The following is a 26614-nucleotide window of genomic DNA, read 5'->3' as shown; positions in this document are numbered from 1 at the left end:
CACATATATTGTTTAGACTTAGTGGGCAGATGACAGAAAACCCTTGTTGATGGAGTCTGGAGAAACACATAAGGCCTCATTTTCCTCCGATTTACATTGGTGAACTCCCTGGAGGGCCTGATTGTACACTCGTACTGGAGTAACTCCACTAACATCAGTAGAATTTACTTCTCATCGAGCACCTAATCCAAAGCCTATTGAAGTCAATGGAAAGGTTCCCACTAAGTCTCAGTGGGCTTTTGGATCTGGCCTTACAGTGATGTAAATGGGAGAAGAATCAGGCCAATTCTCTTTTATGTAAACAAAACTATTGTGGAAAATAGATTCCTAGGACAGTGGGTTTAATTTAAAAAAATATTTTAAAAATTATTTAAAATAATTATTATTTTTATTTATTATTATTTTTAGAAAATAATTTTTAACCATTTCCAGCCAAAGACCACTTTTCACTTTAATACTTGAAATACCTTGAAGCGGAAATGTAGAATCCATGTATAAATTTGACACTCACAATTATATAGGTCTTTGCACGTTAACCTGTGACATGTTTTGTAAAATGGCATTTTAAGCCAGTAGTTTACCAGTCAGACCTTAGCCTAAGCATAGTGCCCATAACCATGTGTAATCTCTGGGTCATATCATGCCATCAGTTTTTCAGCAGAACTCACAGTGTGGGTCATCTGTGGCATAGTGGATTGAGGATGGGGCTAAGAGTCAGGAAACCTGGTTTCCATTCTCTGCCAATGACTGACCATTTGGCCTTCGGTTTAATTACAAGTAACTGATGTAATGCTGAACACTATATGTTTTTATCTGGAATGACCCATCAGTCATGATGTGCATCTTGTCAGCTAACTCTACACAGTCATGTTGTAATGCTATAACATTTTGTCAAAAGCGCAAGCCCATTTACTGTCTGCTGAGTGCCTACTTGACTGCTCTCATCTCCCACTGAACAGAGCATTCTTCAGGGGTCGGGAGACACTCGGCACTTTGCAAGATGGAGATCTCAAATAATTTGTTTTGGCTACCCCATATGCAAAATGGGAACCATAGTGCTTATCCATCTCGGTAAAGTACTTTGAAATCTGTGGATGAATAAATGCAAATGATTATTTACCTCAGCGAGACCTTGACATACAAACGATAGCAAAGTGTGGCCCATTATGCCTTAATGTCATTTTAATATCAGCCTACAGCCCCTTGAGCCACGAGTGTGAATATTTCCTGATAGAAATCTAATTCACTTCCTTTACTGTACATTGTTGTTGGCAGAAATCAGTTACAGTATGAAAATTACTTTTCTCTGTCATCCATTCTTCACTAACATGGTTCAACAGAAGTATTTCTTTAAAGTAACTGAATTGAGCTTTATGACTAGAGGACTTGACGACTTTTAACATAATCTGGCCTTTTATGTGCAATTTAGCAAGCTATAATGTTTATCTCAGCACTTTCTTACCATGTAACTGACTCTTTCTCTAATTGGTATAGAAAATAATTCTAAACAATTAAAAAAAAGAGATTTACACAGCATGCACATAAAGTGAAGCTACGTTGCATTAAGAATTACATCCTAGTGAAAATTCCAATTTGGTACTCTGCTGCATGTATTCTACTGGCCAGGTCCTCAGCTGGTATAAATCACTGTAGATTCATTGACTTCAAGCTGATTTACATCAACTGAATATCTGGCCCTATAAATATTATTTTTTCTCTGGATCTAATTCTGAGGTTCTGCTTTGTTTTTACTCAGCTCTTACTCAGACAAAACTCAGTTATGACTCATCTCATGAATCTAGAGATGCACTTGAGCCATATATTTCAGTCCACATCCAGATTCTACTAAAATGAAAGTTTTGCCTGAGTAAGGGCAGAGTAGAGACTGAGTAAGGACCTCAGGGTTTATAATCTTCAAGGATCGTAAAACTCCCCAAAGACCTTTTTTTAAAATGTTTTCATGCAAGCAATTAATTCTAACTAGCATTTGAGCATGGTCCTGATCCTGCAGTGTGATTCAGGTAGGCCCTAACTCAGGCTCTGTGCAGTGCCTGAGTCCACCCGCACATCACATTGCAAGATGAAGGCCATAATTTGTATTTGTAAAGAGCCAGATTCTTAGATGAGCCAAGCAGCTGCAACTCCTGTTCACTGGAGGTACTGGCTGATGTGCAGGATGTGCCCCAAAGACATTTTGTTTGTGTAAGTCAATGACAGAGGGTCAGATGTTGCTTTCAAAAGTTGCCTTCAGTTATCTTACTGCAAATCCTTAGTATCTCTACTGATGTCACTAGAATTACTCCAGATTTGTACTGGTGTAAATAAAAGCAGATGTTGGCCAAATATGCTTTATGTTAGTGTAATGTGTAGATGTCAAGGGGCATTTTGCATAAATTATAGTTAGCTATGAAATATAGGTCAGATTACAAAATATTTTCCAATAGACTGCACAAAGAGACTGCATAATTGCAAATTGTTTGGTGTCCTTCCGTTGTAGAACTTATGTGGTGATGCAGAACATTTTTTAAAAGGTTAAAACTATTTAGCAAGAAGGGTAAAATATAGTGCCTAATATGGACTAAATTATGATTTCCTAGGAGTGTGGAGTAGAAGATCCTTTCCCACTTCATTGCACAGGGGCCAAACTCAAAATTCCTGTTGGAAGTAGAGCTCCCCAAAGGGAATGGGGAAGGGGTGAAGTGATGCCATGGCCCAACACAGAGGGGAGCACCAAAAATATGGGATCAGCCACTCTAGTGTTATCCCTTCAGGACAGAATTCCCCATAAAACCCTTTCATACATGCCTAGTACATGAGCCATGGCTTAGCACTGGGATGAAATCCTGTCCCACTGAAATCATTGGCAAAACTCCCGTTGACTTTGGTGCGGTCAGGATTTCACCCATGATGTGGACAAAGATACCTAAAGGTTAAAAAAAAAAAGCGCAATTCAAACAGGGCTTCATATATTTATGAGCAGAGCTTTTGGTCCAGATTCTACTCTCAGTAACACCAGAGTAATCCGGAGTAATTGCACTGATGTCAGTGGAGTTACTTCAGGTGTACACATGTATAAGTGACAGCAGAATCTGCCCCATCCACCCCATCTCTCATAAATGAAAACTTGAGTAAATGTTTAAATTCTAAGTCACAAAGCAATATTTTAGGATATTCAGTATAAAACATCATTTTCCTTTTTTATTTAAATGTGATTACCATAAACCTTAATTAAAAACAGGACCTTTTACAAGAAAGGATCTTGCCTCTTAGATAAATGAGTTAGGAATGCTGCCCAGCACTGTGTATGGCTTCAGAATATAAAATTTGTTATAATACCCAATTGAGAAGACCTGTACATCTCAAGCCAAGTTCAATCCTAAACAGAATCTATAAAAACAGTCTATTAGGTCCTATTCAGACTTCAATTTAAAACATAGTCATACACATGCAAGCTGCTGATAACTTGAACAGTATCTAAGAAATCAGTCAAATGCAGGGTATAATTCACTTTTCCTCCAACCTGATAAAATAATGTTAGTATTATGGGTTTTTCAAAGCAAACAGGGTTATCTTGAACAAGATATGGCATCAGACAATTTCTCCCACTCTTTCGGCTTCCTGAGTTACTCAGGTATAGGTCCTCAGTTGCTATAAGTTGGTATTTGCATGAGTTTTACTTATCTATTGGTCTAGGATTTATATACATATGTGCATTTTTTTGTACACGTTAGATGTGGATACAGCAACAAGCAGAGTTTACCTTCTGTATTGCATTTATTTATTAGTAATTTTTTAAAAAATGGTAAAAGATTTCCTATTGTCCCACAAACCTAATCTAAACATTAAACAGCTACATGCTTATAAAGGTCACCTCAGTACTTTTAAAATATTTTTTCCCCCACAGGACTTTTTCAAAGAGCAATAGCTCAAAGTGGAACAGCTCTCTCCAGCTGGGCAGTTAGTTTCCAACCTGCAAAATATGCCAGGATGTTGGCTACAAAAGTTGGTTGCAACATGTCAGACACTGTAGAATTGGTAGAGTGTCTACAAAAGAAGCCTTATAGAGAACTTGTGGACCAGGACATTCAACCAGCACGATACCACATAGCCTTTGGACCAGTAATTGATGGTGATGTGATACCAGATGATCCTCAGATATTGATGGAACAAGGAGAATTCCTCAACTATGACATCATGTTGGGAGTTAACCAAGGGGAAGGTTTAAAATTTGTTGAAAATATAGTTGATAGCGAAGATGGCATATCAGCTAGTGATTTTGACTTTGCTGTTTCCAATTTTGTTGATAATTTATATGGATACCCTGAAGGCAAAGATATATTGAGAGAAACTATTAAATTTATGTATACTGACTGGGCAGACCGACACAATCCGGAGACAAGAAGGAAAACTTTGCTAGCTTTGTTTACTGATCACCAGTGGGTTGCACCAGCAGTGGCTACAGCAGATCTTCACTCGAATTTTGGATCGCCTACATACTTCTATGCCTTCTACCATCATTGCCAAACAGATCAGGTACCTGCTTGGGCAGATGCAGCCCATGGGGATGAGGTTCCTTATGTACTGGGAATCCCTATGATTGGTCCTACTGAATTATTTCCCTGTAATTTCTCCAAAAACGATGTTATGCTAAGCGCAGTGGTGATGACATACTGGACTAACTTTGCAAAAACTGGGTGAGTACTAGATAGAGAGTAATCTCATCTATAAATTGAGGACTTGATCCAGCAATCCTTTCCTATGGACTTCTGTAGGAAATACTTGGGCCAGGAAGGCGTATTTACGTGAATAAGGGTTGCGGAATTAGGTTGAGAGTTATATGTTTTTAATATCTTTCAGTTCAATTAAAAATTGAACATTCTGTTGACACATGGGGAAACTGTCCATGTGACTATTCTATACATAACAGTGTGATAAATTCTTTGTACATAAAAAAAGAAGGGCTGCAGAAAGCAGCTTCTCTGATATTTTTATCTTTTTCAATCTAATATTTAGCTTTCTCATATTACCATAGTTGGCCTTAAAAAGTGTATTCTGCTTTGTAAGATTATGATGCTTTGAGAGAGATTTCTCTGTACTTAAAATGGGGAATTCTGTTGGAACTGGTAACACTTTCAATTTTTTAAGTCTGGCCACTGTGTAAGAAATTGTAACATGTTCTATAGTGAATAAGGAACATACTGAGATCACATATAGCAGTTATAAAGTATACATCATTAAAAACAGATCATCATTTAACAAACCACAATATTGGACTGTACTCCCGTAGTGGTGGTATTTTGATTGCATAGAACGTGAAATGCCACCAACATCACAGCACATGGAAGGTTGGTCTTAAAATTATGTCCACTTATTCAAATGAATAGGCACTTATGAATGTGAGATACATGGACTAGCAAAGGTGCCAAGGACTCACCTTGTACCACTTCTCCGCGCTCAGTTTGGCTTTCAGTGAATGTGTGCTATATTAAGTTAACACACTGCCCTTTCACCTCTGAAGACCTGAGGTGTAATTTAACTTACAAATAAAAATAAGGTTTGTGACCCCTTATCCTAGTCTCTAGTAGGCATTAATCCACATCACTAGTACCAAAGTGTAATACAGTTGACAATTTTTCCTCGAGAGAAAAGGACTAGGATGCTGATTGGGGTTGGGGTACAAAGGGCATTGGGGAAGCTTGCAGTGTCCACTTGCATTGTGTTGGCTCTAACTGCTATTAGGCCTCCAATTCGATCAAAACTACATTCACTGCCCTTCCCCTCCTTCCCCCAAATAAATGTTAAAATGAAGGATCAAATCTTAATTTTATAATTGCTTCTGAAATGCAGGCTTTACATCTCAGCTTTTTTTTTATTCTAGTGACCCAAATCAACCAGTCCCACAAGATACAAAATTCATTCATACTAAACCCAATCGTTTTGAGGAAGTAGCATGGACCAGATACTCTCAGAAAGACCAACTGTATCTTCACATTGGATTAAAACCACGAGTGAAGGAACATTACAGGGCCAATAAAGTGAACCTGTGGCTGGAACTGGTACCTCATCTGCACAATCTTAATGACATTTCACAGTATACCTCGACCACAACTAAAGTGCCATCAACAGATATTACTTTCAGACCAACAAGGAAAAATTCTGTACCTGTTACTTCAGCTTTTCCTACAGCCAAACAAGATGATCCCAAACAACAACCAAGTCCCTTTTCAGTGGATCAAAGGGACTATTCCACAGAGTTGAGCGTTACTATTGCAGTTGGGGCATCTTTGCTATTCCTAAACATTTTGGCCTTTGCAGCATTGTACTACAAAAAGGACAAGAGGAGACATGATGTTCACAGGAGATGTAGCCCACAGCGTACTACTACCAATGATCTTGCCCATGCACAAGAAGAGGAGATAATGTCCCTCCAAATGAAGCACACTGACTTGGATCATGAATGTGAATCCATCCATCCACATGAGGTGGTTCTTCGGACCGCCTGTCCCCCAGACTACACACTAGCTATGAGAAGGTCTCCTGATGATATTCCCTTAATGACACCCAACACCATTACAATGATTCCCAACACTATACCAGGGATTCAGCCCCTACACACATTCAATACCTTTACTGGAGGACAGAATAATACTCTGCCCCATCCCCACCCCCACCCCCATTCACATTCAACAACCAGGGTATAGCCAGACAAGATGAAACAAACTTTATTTTTTTTGATGGATTACAGTAGGTGACATTACTGAAGATTACTTGGCTTTCAACCTACAAGACTCTTACTATTTAAATATAGAGGAATATTATGTGAATATACATATCAAGAACTTTGGGGGTTTTGAAAAAAAATGAATTGTACATATATACAAATGAACTTAAAAAAAACAACTTTGCAATTGCTTGAAGCAATTGTCCTGAATGATACTTTTTCATTCACATTCAACTGTTAATTTTTGAAGATTTAAGTTACATAATGGAATTAGGCATGTGCAACACAAACAGAAAAGAACTCTGACTGAAATTTTAAAAAAAAATCTATAAATATGCACAAGGGACACACTAATGGAATGTCAGATAATTTTCACCAATTTTTATTTGGAACTGTTTTATTGTGTAGTCCATATTTACATATTTGGATAAGTACACAAAGCACCAATGCTGTTAAGGCCTTAGTAGGGGGCTCATGCTGAAATCTGCCAGTCAAACAAAGAAGTTTTAAAGCCTGGCAGGTACAACATTATCACATAAGTGCTGTCAGTATAAAAGTTGTGGGAATAAAGGAAACTGGATATTTTTAGCACGATGTGCATGATAATTTATATGCTTGGTGGCTGTGCTGCTGATTAAGCCGTAATTAAAATTCTTCTCATCCCATTGGAGTTTTTAATAGAAGCTTCCTCCATCAATTGGCACAACCTAAAGAAGATTTTTTTAAAGGGGCAAAAGTAATTACAGTAAAATAATTCACAGTAGCTTCAGTAATAGAAGGAATTACAGTAGTTCTTAAAGGTATTTGATGGTATTCTCAGTATTTAGGGGTGAACACTCCCTGAGTGAATCCCACAGGGAAAAATATCTTTTTGTGTTTTTAATGTTCTCTTTCGTTTCCACCTAAATAATTTATAGAACTATAACCTTAATGGAACCTCTTTGATGAAGGATTTATAATTTGCTGTGGTTTAGTTACAATATATTTAGTTCATATTGGTAAGATAAAGTGTGTCCAAAGATTTCATTGCAAGGATATTTTTGCAGTATAAAGATGCCCCAACATTATCACTCTGATTACAGCTCTGTTATTGTTTTAACTCATGGTGCATGTGACAAAGTTTACTGCTAATATTTTAATGTAAAGTTATTTCCCTTTTTGCTATACATTATCCTTGCCATTCAAGTGAATTCACTGGATGAGATCTCTATAGAGTACAAATGTAGATAGAGAAGATCCATAACGATGGAGAGAGCCAACAAATGGAAATTTTTAAACCTGAATCTTACATTTGTTTGTGTGATTTTAAATGAATGGTCTAAAATCACAAGAAACTCTTCATTCCCCTGTTGTTTTCCAGAAACGGCATATCACGGTCCTTTCAAAATGTTTGTATATGTAATCAGATGTACATTTATATAAAAAAATGAGATGGACTTAAGAGCACATCCCTGATAAATACTTTCTCTTACCTGTACTATATTTCTATTAGACTAAAGTTATGTGATTTTTTTTTACATTTTTTCAAATTACTAGCAATTTTGATAGTTTGTAAGATAATGCAAAGAACTCTCTCTGACAAACTAACTGCAGTAACAGAAACATTTCTTTTCAGTTACTCTTTTTCAAGAATGAAAGCTTATTACACACACAAAAAAATTGTATACTACTTGATGAAAAAATACTTTGTACTTCTTGGCCATATTACTGGTCACTGAGTGAAATAAAGATAATCTGGATAACAAATATTATTCCAATGCTAAGAGATCTGATCTTTGCTCATTAAAGAGCTAAAATGTTTATTGCTGTTTTGTCATTTTTTAATGAAGTAATGGTAACTGTCTCAAATAAAGAGTCATTTCTTAGACAAGTCTGGTTTTTGAAGACATGGATATGCCTTCTACAGATAATACAACTGCATATTTATAGGCCAATCCTACCTAAAACAGTTCCTTATAAAAATCATGACACTGTGAATGTATAATGTCGCAGTGTTACATTAATTACCACTACCCACTAACTTGCCATAATTTTGCAGCCAGAAGTAAGATTTAAAAATACATACATCAAATTTAGAAAAGGCAAGGAACAGATAAATATGCAGTATTCCATGAAATGAAACTCACCTGGTTCACACTGTGAGGGTGATTAAACTTTCATAAAATGATGTTACTAGAAAGTTACCCTTCAAAGTGTGTTTAAGAACATCAAATAGACTTCAAAAGTGACACTGAAAACAAAACAACAAAAACCACTGCAGTTTCAGTCATTTTCTTTAGCTAATAAACTAATAAAAAATATACACTAACAATTAATATAATATAGATTATCATCCCCAGTTTTAAAAGGAGCATTTTTGGTAGAAGCATAAAGATTGAAGTCTTCAAAATCCAGGATGGTCTATGTGCAATTTCTGCCTGATGTGGTTGTGCTTTTAGACTGTGACCTGCCAATGTAAACCAATAAAAAGAATTGTCTGCCATCTGATAATTATTGTTTAATAGGAAGATTGTTTTTTGCTATGTTAATGAAACAAAACAAAACAAACAAAACCATGAATGGCCATAAAACAAGATATACACAAAATATGATTTCATGTGCTTTTCTTAACTTTATCAAACTCAAAATAATTTTCTACTATAATTTAATGGTGGCCATATCTATATCTATATATCTCTATATACAGTATCTGGTAATTGTTTACTTTTATTAGTTCAGAAATAAATGATTGAGGTAAACCAAGCATGACAGTATACTTTTTCTTTTCTGTCAGCCAATAATACCACAAATGTGAAAGATCAAGGCAGCAATGCAAATTTTATAACATTTTCCTGGTCAAAAATTCACATGATGCAGATACTGTGAATACAATTTTAGTTGCTACTTTATAATTACAGTTCAGCAGCTAGTTTTCTGAAAGTAAGAGGATGTCCCACTTTTTATAACATGAACGAAGGCCACAAAGTGTTTTTAAAGCTGAAACATACTCACAAATGTAAGAAACATTTTGGAGGATTTTTGATGGTTATGCATTATGGAATTTAATTTTGTCATTTTTAAAAGATATATTTGGTTGTTTTTTTTTTCAAAATAGACAATGATTAACCAAATGGAGTGTGATATTTTATTTTTTGTATTGTTCATTGGAGCAGATTTCCAATGCAATTAGGATATTAGTCAGTATTTGGAAGTACAGCAAAAATATGAAAAGCCTGTATTTACTGCTTTCCCATTTTTGTAAATATGTTTTCAGACATTTAAAGAAAAAATATTTGATTATTTTGAGGAAAAAACTATGGAATAAATGCCTCTTTTCCCCATTCATTTTCTATTAAAATTATAGACATATATTACTTCATATCTAGTCTTGGATGCGTAGTTTACGCACAGAGAAGGCAGTACTGACATTGCATAGGGAAAGAAAGCAAATTGAAACACATTTTGCTTAATAGTATCTCAGTAGGCCACATATTGTATACTGTATCCAGTGAAGATTTATGGAGCATGGAATTAAGATAGATAAACATACTCTTCTATAGGACAGCATCAGGGTTAGTGGTGTTGTTACTAAATGTATTCAAAAATGGATTCTTACTGTATATTTTTGGTTAACTGAACTCAAATAAATATTGATATGCAATAAAAACAGGGTGAAAAGAAGCCTAACAAATAAACATGTTACAGCTTTAAACACCACTACATAGAAATTGCTGAGATTTCTCTTGCGAGTTTCAGTGAAATATTCTGAAGAGACAAAATAGAACTGGAATTGTTAGGAAGCTGTAAAACATCATAGTGGTTCTTTAGTAACTTGTTTTCTTCTATGGTATTAATTCAAAGTATTGGCCTTTCCCCTGTCCCTCACCTCTCCTTTTCTAGTAATGATTTGTTATGGACTATTGCTTTTAAATGTAAGCGAACATTAGATAATTTGGTCATTATTGCGAAAACATGCTCCCACATAAATTAAATTAATGGTCATTTCCCTGCTGAGGTTTTGTTATCGTTCATTCAGCTAGCTTGTCAATTGCAGCAATTGTTTTGGCTTTTTATATATATATATTCAATAAACTAAGGGACTTTCTTCAAATAGTGTTATACCTCTTTTGCTCTTGAAATGATAACAATCTGTGAGTCAGATGTCCCTCTGAGGTCTTCAGAGAAATCTGACTGTTTGAAACACACACACTGCTGAAGTTGTTTCTCTCTCTTAAGCTTTCTGATTTGATTTAGTTCTGGCACTTTGCTGTATTTGTATGCAAGCCAGAAATTAGCTGCATTTGATAAAGGGTTCAATAGAATTATACAGAAGAATCAATGAATTAACCACAAGCAGAACATGAGGTTCTTTTTTGTCTTGGTTTTTTTTAATGCTGTTGCCATAATTGATTTCATATTGGCAGATTCAGTGGAAACTTGATTTAAAGGCATCGTGTAGGGTAAGAATACTAAATATTAACTGATTAAATAAGTTTGGAGGGAAAAAATGTGTTTTAAATCACCTTGGATTGATAGATGACTAACTTCCAAAATGTTAATGTGCAACTAACTCAACCTTCGTTGTTTTAAGTAGTAACCAAATAGCCCCTGATAATTCATGCATATATGAAAAAATAAAGTTTATTTAGAATGTTTACTATATTTTATCTACTGAAAAACAATTAAATATAATGTTAAAAATGGTAAATTGAGGCCTACTGAGGACCTAATCTTCCTGCTCCTTCACATCAATGGGAAAACTTTTGTTGACTTCAGTGGAGCTATGATCAGACACTACAGGTTAATGTCATATGGTAACTGGAAATAGTAGTTTAAACGAAGACAAAATAGCACAGGAGTTTTGAGAATGGTGTAAAAATTAATTTGTCATAGTATGACTATAAATATGTTGTCTGGGCCATTATATACGTCAATTGTATTCTGATCAATATGTTGTAAGTCACACACCTTCAAAGCATGTAAACAGAGAGTATTATCTGTTCACCCTGTGTGGATACAATTCAAGGATAAGTGCATGTATTAAGTACAGAGGTGGAGTTGGCAGCTGAATCTGCATTCCTAATATTACGGGACAGAGCCACAACTGCTGTAAATCATCATAGCCCCATTGACTTCAGTGGATCTATGACAAATTTATACCAGCTGAAGATCTTCCCCCAGGCCCTCGGTGTTCATCATGGCTCATCTCATCCTCCAGTTCCTCCCTGCCCCCAAAATAATTGCAAGTGCATATGACTGCTGGATTTATGAATGCAAACAAATGGTTAGCTGTGCTATAAAATGTGCCTGCCATCATTTGTATGATTGTCCAAACAAGAGAGGCCCTCTCAGTTTAATGACATTCTGACAAGCATAACATCTCAGCAAATGAAGTTGTTACAGAGAGTGTGTTGACTAAACCATATTTTTCAATGTTAAAATTAAACAAAAATTATGCTTCTGCGTATATTCAATATGGGCCAGATCCTCAACTTGTGTAAGTCATTGTAGCTCTGTTGAAGTTATTGAGACTGTGATATTTTACCCCATCTGAAGATCTAACCCTATATGTTTCATTGTTATTTGTTCACCCATTGTCTACCTCCCATTATTTGAACAGTAAATGGAACAAGACATACTGTTGAGTTAAATTCTACTTTCTATTACACTGATATAATTTTAGAGTCAATGAAGTAGCTGCAAATGTACACTGATGTCAGCATACAGTATAAATACAGCACCAGCAATCCCAAGCATCCAAAAATCATGAGTCAGGCCCCCCAAGCCCCGTGAAATTGGCTTAAATTCATGAGATTTAAAAAATAATAAATTTAACTTCTTTTTATTTGCTTTCTGGGGTTGGGGCATGTAGGGTTCAGGTTTTCAAGCTTTTCTCTGCAGCTCTGAGGATGAGAAATGTACTTGGTTTTAAAAAATGGAAATTGGGATTCTCAGGTAATATCTAACAGTTTCTCTACACAGGGACACTCAGGAAAGTTATTCCAAATTAACTAAAGATGTGCATTTAAAGTGGATTAGTTATTAAATTGCAATAAACCTCTGTGTGGACAGTCTCAGGCAAAATTAAAGTGGCCTTAATTAAGTTTATCTTAATTCACTTCCAAAGTGAATCACTTTTTTAGTTATTTCCAATTAATTTTCCTATGGGCTTATCAATAGAACAAGTAGATCATGGCAAGCTGGGGTGTGAATCTACCCCCACACTAGCCTGCCATGGACTAACTATCCCAATACACCATGCTGATGTGTGTTAACAGTTTGTTAGTGTGCTTTGAGCTAGTCCTCTTTGAAATGGGACTAGCTCAAAGCACATTAACAAACTGTTAACCTGCATCAGCAGGATGCATATGGACAACTGGACCACAGCTGGCTAGAGAGAGGGTAGAGTCACACCTCAGCTTGCCACAGTCTAATTTTTCTTGTAGACAAGCCCTTAGTGTCCCCCTGTAGACAAGCCCTAATACTAGTAGTTGAAACTTTAAGAAAAACACCAAATAGCATGAGTCTGAAGATACGATCATGAGAGTTGACAACACTGTAACTATATTTTACAAAAGGCAAGTTTACACTTAGTTTTGCTCCTATTGAAGCTAATAGAAAATTTGCTACTGACTTCATTGAGGAAAAGATTGGGTGAGGAGTCTGTGTTTGGACTTCTGTTTCTTAAAAGCACTAGTTGATGTAAATAAATATGGCCATGTTTTCTAAGATCCCCTGGATAGTTCCAAATCTCTGTGGATTAGTTACTTAAATAGATTATCATTGTAATAAGAGGGAGAGAATGGTGGAGTCATGCCCTTCAATCCCCCAGCTACTAGCAAGCAGAGTGAGCCAGTTTTGGGGTGGGAAAAAACACTTCACACCCGGTATAGCTGTAACACCAATGTACACAGCCCAGGAACAATCAGGAAAACACCTGGTGACTCTGCCAGAATTCCTTCTGGATACTTCAGCTGCAGCCCAACTCTTGTGCTCTCCCTCCATCTGCCATGGTCTGAGTTTTTGCCCAGAATGGTTCCAGGTGTCAAGGGAAACTGTAGCTCTAAATGAAGTATTTAACCTGTTATTTGTATAAACCACATAGTCATGGGCCTTCCTAGAAGTGGAATTTAGGTCCTTGTGCATTTGAAATGTGATCATGGGCAATGTCTATGCTTGGATATTTGACCACCATGTCTTCATGCACAAGTTCATCTTTTAGTATTGTGTAAAATAAGCTATGGGGCTTGCATTATTTTGTAATAGTATCTTTGACAGTTGTTTGAAACAACAAACTAGCTCTGAATAAATTGAAAAGTCCTGAAGTCCTGAAATGTTTTCAAATGTATTTTCAAATTAATTTCCACTGACTGATGATATAAGATACTGCTGTAAAACCTTTTTGTTTTCTATCATAAGGGTGCTGCACTGGTGTGATAAGTGTGGCTGGCTAACTCTGATGATATGAAAACCATGCAGCAATTTTTCCTCTCACTTACACTAGTGTAAATCTGGAGCAAGTCCATTGAAATTGGTGGCAATCCTCTGGATTTCCACTGGAATAACTGAGCTCAAAATCTGGACTTCTGAAGATGGGATCAAGATGGCTCAGGTAATGTGGACTGAGATATGGAAGCTTTCATTTCAAAGACACTTGTTCAATCCAGATAAGGTAAGTAATGTCCAAAAATCATTACCCTCTCACAATGTGAAACTAAGTACTACTGATGTTTACTAATTTTAAGCCCAATAGAATTATACTTTACCCTCCCTTTCTCAGCTGCTGGACTCACAGTGCCATGGCATCTTTTGCAGAAGGCAAAGAGAATGTGGGCTGCTGGTTCACTTGTGGGTCTGAACTGCTGTGCTCTGCCAGATGATCAAGAAGGGGTGTACATGGAGGAAGGACAGCAAGCCGTCTTCTTTTTGCTTTTCTCTCTAGCCAAGTGCTGGCATTTTGACCTTTTGTAGGGTCACCAAGATGCCAGGAATCAATAGTGCCAGGAATGGCTGAACCACATGCCTTGTCAATCATAGTCATGTTTCCTTCCTCCATTGGCTGCTGAGTAAGCAATGGCTTCCAGTGACTGAGTAATTTGAATAGTAGGGCTCCATAAAAGGAGGTTCCTCCAGGGAACCATCCTCAAATTACTCTGTTCAGGGACAACTGAGGATACCTTCTCTTGCATACTTTGTTATGTATATGTAGAGGGAGGACATCATGTTATTGTTACATTAATCGAATATTGGTAACTTTTGTATGTCTATGACAGTATTGACATTTTGTTCTTGAAAAGTAAAGAATTTTATTTGCAGTGATACAATCTTAATGCAATGATACAATGTTAATAAAGTGCTGGTCCAGGTTTTACAGTTACTTTTTAAAAAATAACAGGTTATGGTGTAGTCCAAGATGGTGGGCTGATTGCTAGGTCTTCCTATCCAATTCATTAGAAGACCATTGGCTTCAGTTGGGTTGTACAGGTTGTAAAATAGAGCAGAATTTGGCCATTTGTCTCCAAATCAGAATTGGGATTGGATGGTGAGGGATAATGTTCACATCTGTGTTGTCCCAAACGAGGTGTCTGTGCTGGACTGATAGCCAAATTCCCAATGCAGGGAAGAAAAGAGAGATGGGGCATTTGTTTACATTAGGCCTTTGGTTGGTAGCCAGACAACTGGGCGGGGTGTCCTGTTTTATACTTCATGATTGATGTTGGCATAGCTGGAATTATTTAGGTGCTTTATGGCCCACATCAGCCTAGTATCTAAGTGTCTCACAATCATTCATGGATTTTATCCTCATAGTACCCTGTGAAGTAGAGAAATAATATCCCAGTCTAACAGATGGAGAATTGAGGTACAGAGTACAGTAAACAGATTAGCAGATTTTGTATTACTTTATTTTAGAATGATTCAAATACTTCTCTTTTTAAATATAGCTTAATACATTAATAAATAAATAAAACCCCTTTATGCAGTCTTCTCCAAACCTTTCTTACTGTTTGGAGGGCAATAGCTTGATGTTCTTCAACACAGCTACTTAGCATGTTACCGGCATTCTGGGTTACTACACTGTAGTACAACATCCAAATTCCTAAGTATTTACTCATTTTTTCCTGGCTCTTCCTGGTCCATTCAACAACTGTGATTTCAGGGGTAAGGGTGTGTGTGATAATGAATAAGGCTACGATTAGGGGCACAAAGCTCTAAAGATATAGAGCAGGTTGCACAGAGGAGCCAAGAGGCCAGTGAAGAAGCTTGGCAACATGTGACCTCCAGAAGAGGTAAGCGGAATGTCCGGGTTCCAGTAACACAGACACAGGTAACTAACCGCTTTCATGTTCTCTCCACAGGTACCGTTGCGGAGAGTGGACCAGATGATATGTCTGGGCTGAGAAAGCAGAAGGAGACTGCGCTGGTTGGAAGGCATGAGATGCGATGTCCTGAGGTTGGGGGTTCCACGACCACCACTCCCAAGAGGAGAAGGCGGGTGGTGGTGGTCGGGGACTCTCTCCTCCGGGGGACTGAGTCATCTATCTGCCGCCCTGACCGGGAAAACCGAGAAGTCTGCTGCTTGCCGGGGGCTAAGATTCGCGATGTGACGGAGAGACTGCCGAGACTCATCAAGCCCTCGGATCGCTACCCCTTCCTGCTTCTCCACGTGGGCACCAATGATACTGCCAAGAATGACCTTGAGCGGATCACTGCGGACTATGTGGCTCTAGGAAGAAGGATAAAGGAGCTGGAGGCGCAAGTGGTGTTCTCGTCCATCCTCCCCGTGGAAGGAAAAGGCCTAGGTAGGGACCATCGAATCGTGGAAGTCAACGAATGGCTACGCAGGTGGTGTCGGAGAGAAGGCTTTGGATTCTTTGACCATGGGATGGTGTTCCATGAAGGAGGAGTGCTGGGCAGAGATGGGCTCCATCTTACGAAGAGAGGGAAGAGCATCTTTGCCAGCAGGCTGGCTAACCTAGTGAGGAGGGCTTTAAACTAGGTTCACCGGGGGAAGGAGACCAAAGCCCTGAGGTAAGTGGGAAAGCGGGATACCGGGAGGAAGCACAGGCAGGAATGTCTGTGAGGGGAGGGCTCCTCCCTCATACTGGGAATGAGGGGCGATCAACAGGTTATCTCAAGTGCTTATATACAAATGCACAAAGCCTTGGAAACAAGCAGGGGGAACTGGAGGTCCTGGTGATGTCAAGGAACTATGACGTGATCGGAATAACAGAGACTTGGTGGGATAACTCACATGACTGGAGTACTGTCATGAATGGTTATAAACTGTTCAGGAAGGACAGGCAGGGCAGAAAAGGTGGGGGAGTAGCACTGTATGTAAGGGAGCAGTATGACTGCTCAGAGCTCCGGTACGAAACTGCAGAAAAACCTGAGTGTCTCTGGATTAAGTTTAGAAGTGTGTGCAACAAGAGTGATGTAGTGGTGGGAGTCTGCTATAGACCGCCGGACCAGGGGGATGAAGTAGATGAGGCTTTCTTCCGGCAGCTCACGGAAGCTACTAGATCGCATGCCCTGATTCTCATGGGTGACTTTAATTTTCCTGATATCTGCTGGGAGAGCAATACAGCGGTGCATAGACAATCCAGGAAGTTTTTGGAAAGCGTAGGGGACAATTTCCTGGCGCAAGTGCTCGAGGAGCCAACTAGGGGGGGCGCTTTTCTTGACCTGCTGCTCACAAACCGGGTAGAATTAGTGGGGGAAGCAAAAGTGGATGGGAATCTGGGAGGCAGTGACCATGAGTTGGTTGAGTTCAGGATCCTGACGCAGGGAAGAAAGGTAAGCAGCAGGATACGAACCCTGGACTTCAGGAAAGCAGACTTCGACTCCCTCAGGGAACGGATGGCCAGGATCCCCTGGGGGACTAACTTGAAGGGGAAAGGAGTCCAGGAGAGCTGGCTGTATTTCAAGGAATCCCTGTTGAGGTTACAGGGACAAACCATCCCGATGAGTCGAAAGAATAGTAAATATGGCAGGCGAACAGCTTGGCTTAATGGTGAAATCCTAGCGGATCTTAAACATAAAAAAGAGGCTTACAAGAAGTGGAAGATTGGACATATGACCAGGGAAGAGTATAAAAATATTGCTTGGGCATGTAGGAATGATATCAGGAGGGCCAAATCGCACCTGGAGCTGCAGCTAGCAAGAGATGTCAAGAGTAACAAGAAGGGTTTCTTCAGGTATGTTGGCAACAAGAAGAAAGCCAAGGAAAGTGTGGGCCCCTTACTGAATGAGGGAGGCAACCTAGTGACAGAGGATGTGGAAAAAGCTAATGTACTCAATGCTTTTTTTGCCTCTGTTTTCACTAACAAGGTCAGCTCCCAGACTGCTGTGCTGGGCATCGCAAAATGGGGAAGAGATGGCCAGCCCTCTGTGGAGATAGAGGTGGTTAGGGACTATTTAGAAAAGCTGGACGTGCACAAGTCCATGGGGCCGGACGAGTTGCATCCGAGAGTGCTGAAGGAATTGGCGGCTGTGATTGCAGAGCCATTGGCCATTATCTTTGAAAACTCGTGGCGAACGGGGGAAGTCCCGGATGACTGGAAAAAGGCTAATGTAGTGCCAATCTTTAAAAAAGGGAAGAAGGAGGATCCTGGGAACTACAGACCAGTCAGCCTCACCTCAGTCCCTGGAAAAATCATGGAGCAGGTCCTCAAAGAATCAATCCTGAAGCACTTGCATGAGAGGAAAGTGATCAGAAACAGCCAGCATGGATTCACCAAGGGAAGGTCATGCCTGACTAATCTAATCGCCTTTTATGATGAGATTACTGGTTCTGTGGATGAAGGGAAAGCAGTGGATGTATTGTTTCTTGACTTTAGCAAAGCTTTTGACACGGTCTCCCACAGTATTCTTGTCAGCAAGTTAAGGAAGTATGGGCTGGAAGAATGCACTATAAGGTGGGTAGAAAGCTGGCTAGATTGTCAGGCTCAACGGGTAGTTATCAATGGTTCCATGTCTAGTTGGCAGCCGGTATCAAGTGGAGTGCCCCAAGGGTCGGTCCTGGGGCCGGTTTTGTTCAATATCTTCATAAATGATCTGGAGGATGGTGTGGATTGCACTCTCAGCAAATTTGCGGATGATACTAAACTGGGAGGAGTGGTAGATACGCTGGAGGGGAGGGATAGGATACAGAAGGACCTAGACAAATTGGAGGATTGGGCCAAAAGAAATCTGATGAGGTTCAATAAGGATAAGTGCAGGGTCCTGCACTTAGGACGGAAGAACCCAATGCACAGCTACAGACTAGGGACCGAATGGCTAGGCAGCAGTTCTGCGGAAAAGGACCTAGGGGTGACAGTGGACGAGAAGCTGGATATGAGTCAGCAGTGTGCCCTTGTTGCCAAGAAGGCCAATGGCATTTTGGGATGTATAAGTAGGGGCATAGCCAGCAGATCGAGGGACGTGATCGTTCCCCTCTATTCGACATTGGTGAGGCCTCATCTGGAGTACTGTGTCCAGTTTTGGGCCCCACACTTCAAGAAGGATATGGATAAATTGGAGAGAGTCCAGCGAAGGGCAACAAAAATGATTAGGGGTCTGGAACACATGAGTTATGAGGAGAGGCTGAGGGAGCTGGGATTGTTTAGCCTGCAGAAGAGAAGAATGAGGGGGGATTTGATAGCTGCTTTCAACTACCTGAAAGGGGGTTCCAAAGAGGATGGCTCTAGACTGTTCTCAATGGTAGCAGATGACAGAACGAGGAGTAATGGTCTCAAGTTGCAGTGGGGGAGGTTTAGATTGGATATTAGGAAAAACTTTTTCACTAAGAGGGTGGTGAAACACTGGAATGCGTTACCTAGGGAGGTGGTAGAATCTCCTTCCTTAGAGGTTTTTAAGGTCAGGCTTGACAAAGCCCTGGCTGGGATGATTTAACTGGGATTTGGTCCTGCTTCGAGCAGGGGGTTGGACTAGATGACCTTCTGGGGTCCCTTCCAACCCTTATATTCTATGATTCTATGATTATGTCATGGAGGTCATAGAAGTCATGGAATTCATGACTTCCATTGACCTCTGTGACATTTTCTGCCCCGGGGCTGGAGCTCCCAGCTGCCCCTCCACCCCCGCCGCAGCTCCCAGCCCCCGCCCTGGTGGGGGGACCCCCCACAGCTGCCCAGCCACAGAGGGCAGTGTGGGGACCTGCAGCTGCCAAGCCATGGCGGGGGGACCCTGAAGCTGCCCAGCCATGGAGGGGGGACCCTGAAGCTGCCCAGCCATGGAGGGGGGACCCTGAAGCTGCGCAGCCACAGTGGGCAGTGGGGAGACTCCCCGCAGCTCCCAGCCCCCGTGGGCGGAAGGGGACTCCAGAGCTCCCACTTGCCGCAGGTGGCACCCCCCCCCCAGAGTTGCACAGCCGCCGCACGGGGGGGGCGGCCTGGAGTTCCCACTCACTGCAGTGTCAGGGGACCTCAGAGCCCCAGCAGTGGGTGCTGAACCTGCCTCCCCATTTTATCAGGGATATTTTTAGTGAAAGTCAGGAACAGGTCACGGGCTTCCATGAAGCTTTTGTTTATTGCCCGTGACCTGTCCCTGACTTTTACTAAAAATATCCATTACAAAATCTTAGCCTTACTAATGAAGTAACTTCTTTACCAACCTAGTTAAATCATAGACCTGGAGTACTGCTAGGTATATAATGTTTTAGTTCTCAGTTTCATCCTTCTCTTGACAGTGATAGCATTTCAGTCCTTGCAGTTATGTTTTATTTTCCTTTCTTCCTACTGCTTTCAAGCTGTTAATTTAAAAAAAAAAACATTTATTTTGATAAATGCAATTTTGTTCTTCATCGCCTCTCTCATCATGGTTCCTATTGTCTTGCACAGGTTTGTAAACTGGGTTATTTTTAAGGTTTCATTATCTCTGTTCATTTCACTTCTTATCTTTACCACTCTTCTTGTCTCCTTTAATTGGACTTTTGGTTTAAATTGTTTTCTCATATCCAAAGATTTTTCTTTCTCTTTTCTATGAATTTTGTGAGGGGTTATAAAAGCTCGTCCTGAAAGCCTTGGAGACCAAATTCTTAAAGTTACCTACAGAAAAACATAAGAATATAAGAATTGCCATACTGGGTCAGACCACTGATCCATCTAATCTAGTATCCTGTTTCATCAACCATCAGTACCAGCTGTTTGAAGAAGGTGCAAACAACCCTGCAGTCAGCAGTTATGGAATAACCTGCCTACAGGGGAAGTTTCTTTCTATCACCCCCTAATTAGTCAGAGGTTGGTTTATACCCTGCAGCAGGAGGGTTTATACCCTTTCTTAAACTCATGGTTTTTTTTAAAAATCCTAACTCTAAATGCTCTTAGTGTCCATATATGTGTTCAATACTTTTTTGAAATCTGCTCAGCTCTTAGTATCAATGATACCTTGTTATAATGAGTTATACAGGGTAACAACAGCAGATTGGGGAAAAGTAGTTCCTTTTCTGTTTTAAATTTGCTACCTTTCAATTTTGCCAAATGTCCCTTTGTTCAGAAAGAAAAGAACAATTAACCTTCTTTTATTCAGCACCTGTCTAAGATAAACAGTCCCAATCCTTTCAGTCTCTCTTCATATGAGAGTTTTTTCATGCCTCTAATCATTCTCATTGTCACTCTTTGAACCCCCTCTATTTCCACAATATTCTTTTTGTAAATGAGGTGACCAGAACTGATCAAAGGCTGCTCCACACTCCACCACCCATGTGCTTCCCTGTTGACCTGGAAGGACCTAATGTAAAAGTAGGAAGGGGTCTAGGCCCCCTTGTTCCTTCAAGTCTTTCTCAATTCATTTCCTCATGCCTATAGGAAATAACTACACTGACAACATTGCTGTGAAAATTAGAACATACAACCAACCAACCACTGACACTTATTGCTGAGAGAGAAAATCTTTTAGTTCTGTCTGGAATATATTTGTTTTAAGTTCAAATCAGTAATAATAATGGGACAAATTATAGTCCCAAACCTAAATTCCCTCTAAACAGGTGTAAATGAGCTCTGTAGCATCAGTGTTCATGGGCGCTGTATTGGGCAGCCCATAGTCAGCCCATCTCACGTCATTTGCGAGTAGTTTGCACAGCAGAGTTGCCAGGGCAGGGTACAGGCACACAAACTGGTGAAGCACTCCCCTTTGAGTTATAGGTGCCCATCATGGAGGCAATGTGTGCAGGTTTGGGTGGAGCCAGAATTGAGTACCACATGCCCAGCAAATTCACAGCCATCAGCGGCTTCACATGCGCAGAAGGTGATTTTTCCCTTTGAAATATGGTGGAGAGATCAGTTCTATAGGACCTCTGTGACAGAGCCATGGGAGGAGGGGCAGAGAACAGCTCATGTGAGGGGCCGCAGACTAATGCACATACACCTCCAAACCCAGCAGTGCCTGCTATGCATGTCCTTACGCCTTTAGCAGGAGGGACAAATGGAGTAGGCTATGAATGTGCGTGGAATAGCTCACAGCCAAAATATGGCCATTGTCCCTGCACTTGTCAGCATGAGGCCCTACGAATACTTTGTTTCAAAGAAAATATATAAATAGGTTTTGTCAAGATGACTGTGTTACCTGTAACAAATAGTTCCACTTATTAGCTGAACTCCAGCAGACAAAACTTCAGGAATGAAATCCTGACCCAACTGAAGTCAATGGTAAAATTCCCATTGACTTCACTGGGGCCAGGATTTCACCCCGGATAGTTAAAGGAAATGACTTAATAACAACAGGCAAAAACCTATTAGGCACATTGGGCCTGATTTTCCATTGCTTTCCACTTTGTGTTGTCGTTCTCAGTAGAGAGGAACGATGGCCCACTGGTCAGGACATTCGCATGGTCGCTGGAAGATTTGCATTAGATTCCCAGCTCTGCCACATCTTTCCTGTGTGAGCTTTGGCAAGTCACTTGGTCTCCTTGATCCCCAGTTCCCAATCTCCCTACATCACAGGTCTGTTGTGAGGATAAATACTTTGAAGATTGTGATGTACTCCAACGCTACAATAATGGGAGTCATATAAAAGCTAAAGATAGACCGTTTTACATAGTGTGTAAGTCACTACATGTCAAAATAGCAGCAATTACATCCACTTTATTAAGTATTATGATTCTGAGAAAAGGACTCAGTGTGCAAAGCACTGTGCAAACTCAGAGGAATAGACAGTCCATGTCCCAAAGAGCTTATGATCTAAATAGATAAGACACACGAAGTGGCGGTTTGCAAACGTCATGTTAGTGCCACCATTTTTTCCCCCATTCTTGGGGGGGAGTTTGTTAGGAAGGAGTTAGCTAAAATGGAACGACAAAGGAACAGAGAGGGAGCATAGAAGAGAGGGAGGTAAGATGGAATAGAGCAGGGGAGAAAAGAGGGAGAAGGAAAGTGGGGATGAGCTGAAGAGACTGTGAAGGAAGGGGCTAGAGCAGGTTGGAGTGAACAGCCAATCAGCACAGGGAAGAGATGGGAAAATGACATCATCATCAGCGTCTGACAGTACCTGCAACAGAACCTCAGGTGGCTGCCTCTGGGTCGGCTCTACTAGTTGGAGTTTATCTGGCTCCTCCCTGGCTGGGGTAAATGGCTACACAAGGTTCAAGGGAGTGGAGAAAAAACACCCAGTATATTGATGTGTACTTGTGGTATACAAGGGGCAGGAGCAGATGCATCTACCAACAGATTACTGTCATTGACACTAGGTACCCAAGACTGTAACTGGTTGCTAATGAGTGCAGGAACTGGTTAGGTAGTGGAGTCAGATTTATGGCGTTCCTGACTCTCCACCTAGCTCTTAATGTGCCTGTGTTTAACAAGCATGCGAGGGGAGGTAAGAGTATAAAGGGGGTGTGGGCCCTTTTGGAGGGACTGGGAGAAGATAAGAAACATTAGCAAAATTGCCCAAAAGGGAAGGGTGTTTTATTACTATTGAGTAGCATATCAAATGTCAGCTTTGCAACCTCTAGTTATAATATCACAGTTAACTGGCTTTGTGCGAGAGCACTGTTTTAACCCATCTGTGTGGAGCATGAAGCCGTACAATAGATGGATCCATGCCAAGTTGTTGCAGATAGTTTTGCACATTGTATGTTTAGCCCTCTGTGTGGTCCCTAACCTCCGGGAATACAAGATCACAAGCAGCCCTGAATGCTTCTCTAGTGCTATATTTGGTTTAAATAATTGTAAACTGTACTCTGCCAGAGAGATAGCTGAGCAGCAGTGCCGCTATAGAAAAAGTTACGGTATAAGGAGAGCTATGCAAAACTTGATCATTTTGGTTCTTGGAGGGCGAGTTCTGTAACTTGTTTTAGGTTGTTGATTTTTTTTTTTATATATATCTGCGTGGGTTGAAACCTGTGAACTTCAGACTGGGTTCAGATGAAATGGGAGGAAAAGGTCAGAGGAAAACTGAGGAACCTGCCAAAGGTGTGCCCTGCTTCAGGTCACAGGTTCGCAAAATGAACAAATGTTTATTGTCCCAATGAAACAGCAAAGGTTGGGGAGAGATCACTAAGAAAGGCACCAGCCTACCTGATACTAAACGTGTTGTGATCACTACCAAGCAGAAGTCTGTACTGTCAAGCTCTAAAAGTTCTATGAACTGGTTTTCCAGTTAAAGGGGTTAGAGGTGAAAGCACTGACTGACAGCCAGAAAACTCTGATTTTCAGGGAACAGTAGTCACAGCATCTGACCGGCTTCTCGCAGAACTCGTTAACTCTGCTAATCTTCAAGGGGTTCTCTTAGTCCAAAGAATCTGCTAAGAGAACAAAGCAGTTATATGAACTTCCTGGTGAGGCACAATCCCAGAATAAATAGATAATATAAAGGTGAGGGACCTTGGAATGACACATACTTACTCAAGTCTGAGTGTAGCAATAGTGCGATTGAAAAGACAGTATCTTGCAGCAGAGGAAAGTGAGGCTCAGGACTCTGTGCTTATCACTTGGTTTCTTTCTGCTTTCAAAAGGGATTCACTAGTAACCTAGGATGATCTTCTTCCAAAAGATGGCTTGGTTTTCACAGCTGCATCGTCTATTCTAGAAGTTTTTGAAGATCCGAAAAGTTTTATCTTCCGTTCCTTCTGCTGAACACTGGGTCACCCTGGTGCAGTTATGTGGTGGCAGGATTTCAGTCAGCTCATGTTGACTGGACAACCAGCTGCTCAGGCAACACTCAGGCCTTTGTGATATAACTGAACAAAAGCACTGACTCTTGTGGTGTGTTAAGGAGGCCTGATTTACATGTGACATTTTCTGATGAGATGAGGTAGGGAGATTGTGCAGCATATTTAATTGCCATGTTAATAGCTTCATTTGGCTTTCGGTAATTAAATGAAGAGTGCTTCTAGGAAAGGGGAGACTTCTTGATTTCCTTCTTAATGCTGAGGTAGTTAGCTCCTGTAATAGAATTTGTGTTAATCTCTTTCCCCGCCTCCTGATTCTCACAGGCATGCTGCAATGAAACCAGAAATCTTGACTGTGCCTGTTCTACCTCAACTACAAAAATGTTGGCCCCATTTTGAGTCAGTCACAGTAAGCTCATAGGACATTATTAGTCTCAGTTACACACATACACTTAACGAAGTGTGTCACTGGAAGTCACATTAGAATACAGTGATAGAGTAAAAACATGATGATCATCGAAAACAGTCATTCATCACAGTGGAATGCAAACACTGCAGCTTCAATAGGCCTACCATCTGGCTCTGTGCTACCTGTGAAGGTCACTCTGAGAAGCTGTGTTAAGGTTATCAAAAGGATGCATTGATATTGGAGATTGCCTCTTATCAGGCTCATATGCACCTGTGGTTCTCTAACAGGTCAGCGTCATTTGAGTCAACATCCAAACTGTACATTCCCAAGGGGCAGACTGGAATTTAAGACTAATGAAGAACAAAGCTGCTCATTTTAATCCTTTGTATGGATTTCACTGCTGTTAAGCTCTGGGATGTTTAGATCCAGAGTTTTGGGGTGTTTTTTTTCCCAGAACAGAAATAGGGATCAGCACATTAAAATTGGATCCATAGCTGGATTTAGATTCTGCATCTAAAAATAAATAAATAAATAAATAAAATAGCAGTGAGGTTCTTTGGATATGCGGCTCCCCGTCTTAGCTCATTACTATCATGGGAGGTATTGGCTACAGTGGAACTGGTGAGTTTCTGCTGCACAGGGTTGGAGATTCCTCCACAAGGGTCTGCCTTCCCTAAGAGCCTCATTGTTTAGCTCCACAAATGAGCATTTTTAAAGCTAATAAAAAGAAATAGTCATCCCTCTGTTACTAAGCAGAACATGCTATGGAATTCTCCCTCTCTTTGGTTTTAGGCTTCCACATAGTATTGAGATTGCCCTGAGTGAATCAGGTGACTAGCTCCTCCTGGAGCTGATTGGAGATGTGTTCATGGTGATTCTTTTACAAACATAAGCTGCCTTCTTCACCACTGATCGCGAGGTGTTTGCACATCTGTCGGCCCTACCCTGTACTGGTCGTCTGAGTGTCTCTTGAGTAGCTCTGCTCTTTATTTCATAGAGATCCTGGTACAGGTTTATTGCTCATCTACCCCCTTGGTCTCCTTCTTGTGGGGCTCCACAAGATGCTCATCTGTCACCCCTTCTGTGCAACATATGAAACCAGATACTCAGCTGGCATAAATTGGCATAACTCAATTGAATTAAATAGAATGGAGGATCTGGCCCATATGTGGGCCCACCAGGCAGATTAGTGAAGGAATATGGGTAGTGCTGTCTTCAGAATGGGGATCATAGAATCATAGAATATCAGGTTTGGAAGGGACCTCAGGAGGTCATCTAGTCAAACCCCCTGCTCAAAGCAGGACCAATCCCCAACTAAATCATCCCAGACAGGGCTTTGTCAAGCCTGACCTTAAAAACCTCAAAGGAAGGAGATTCCACCACCTCCCTAGGTAACGTGTTC

The 26614-nt window shown here is 40.4% G+C and overlaps 1 protein-coding gene across 13 annotated transcripts in view; it reads left to right on the top strand.

Annotated features, from left to right (window-relative positions):
- The window catches only part of NLGN1 (neuroligin 1), a 581547-nt gene extending 572083 nt beyond the window's left edge, over positions 1-9464 (top strand). For all 13 annotated transcript variants that reach the window (XM_048862807.2, XM_048862812.2, XM_048862818.2 and 10 more), the window contains 2 exons: positions 3905-4694; positions 5879-9464. In XM_048862807.2, coding sequence (XP_048718764.1) covers positions 3905-4694; positions 5879-6701 — 1613 coding nt within the window. In that variant the 3' untranslated portion in view covers positions 6702-9464. The remainder of the gene's footprint in view (positions 1-3904; positions 4695-5878) is intronic.
- The last annotated feature ends 17150 nt before the right edge of the window (positions 9465-26614 follow it).

The sequence above is a fragment of the Caretta caretta genome, chromosome 9, assembly GCF_965140235.1.
Source record: "Caretta caretta isolate rCarCar2 chromosome 9, rCarCar1.hap1, whole genome shotgun sequence".
NCBI classification, from domain to species: Eukaryota; Metazoa; Chordata; order Testudines; family Cheloniidae; genus Caretta; species Caretta caretta.
The sequence above is the reverse complement of the archived record's forward strand: the minus strand, read 5'-3'. Positions and strand labels throughout refer to the sequence as shown.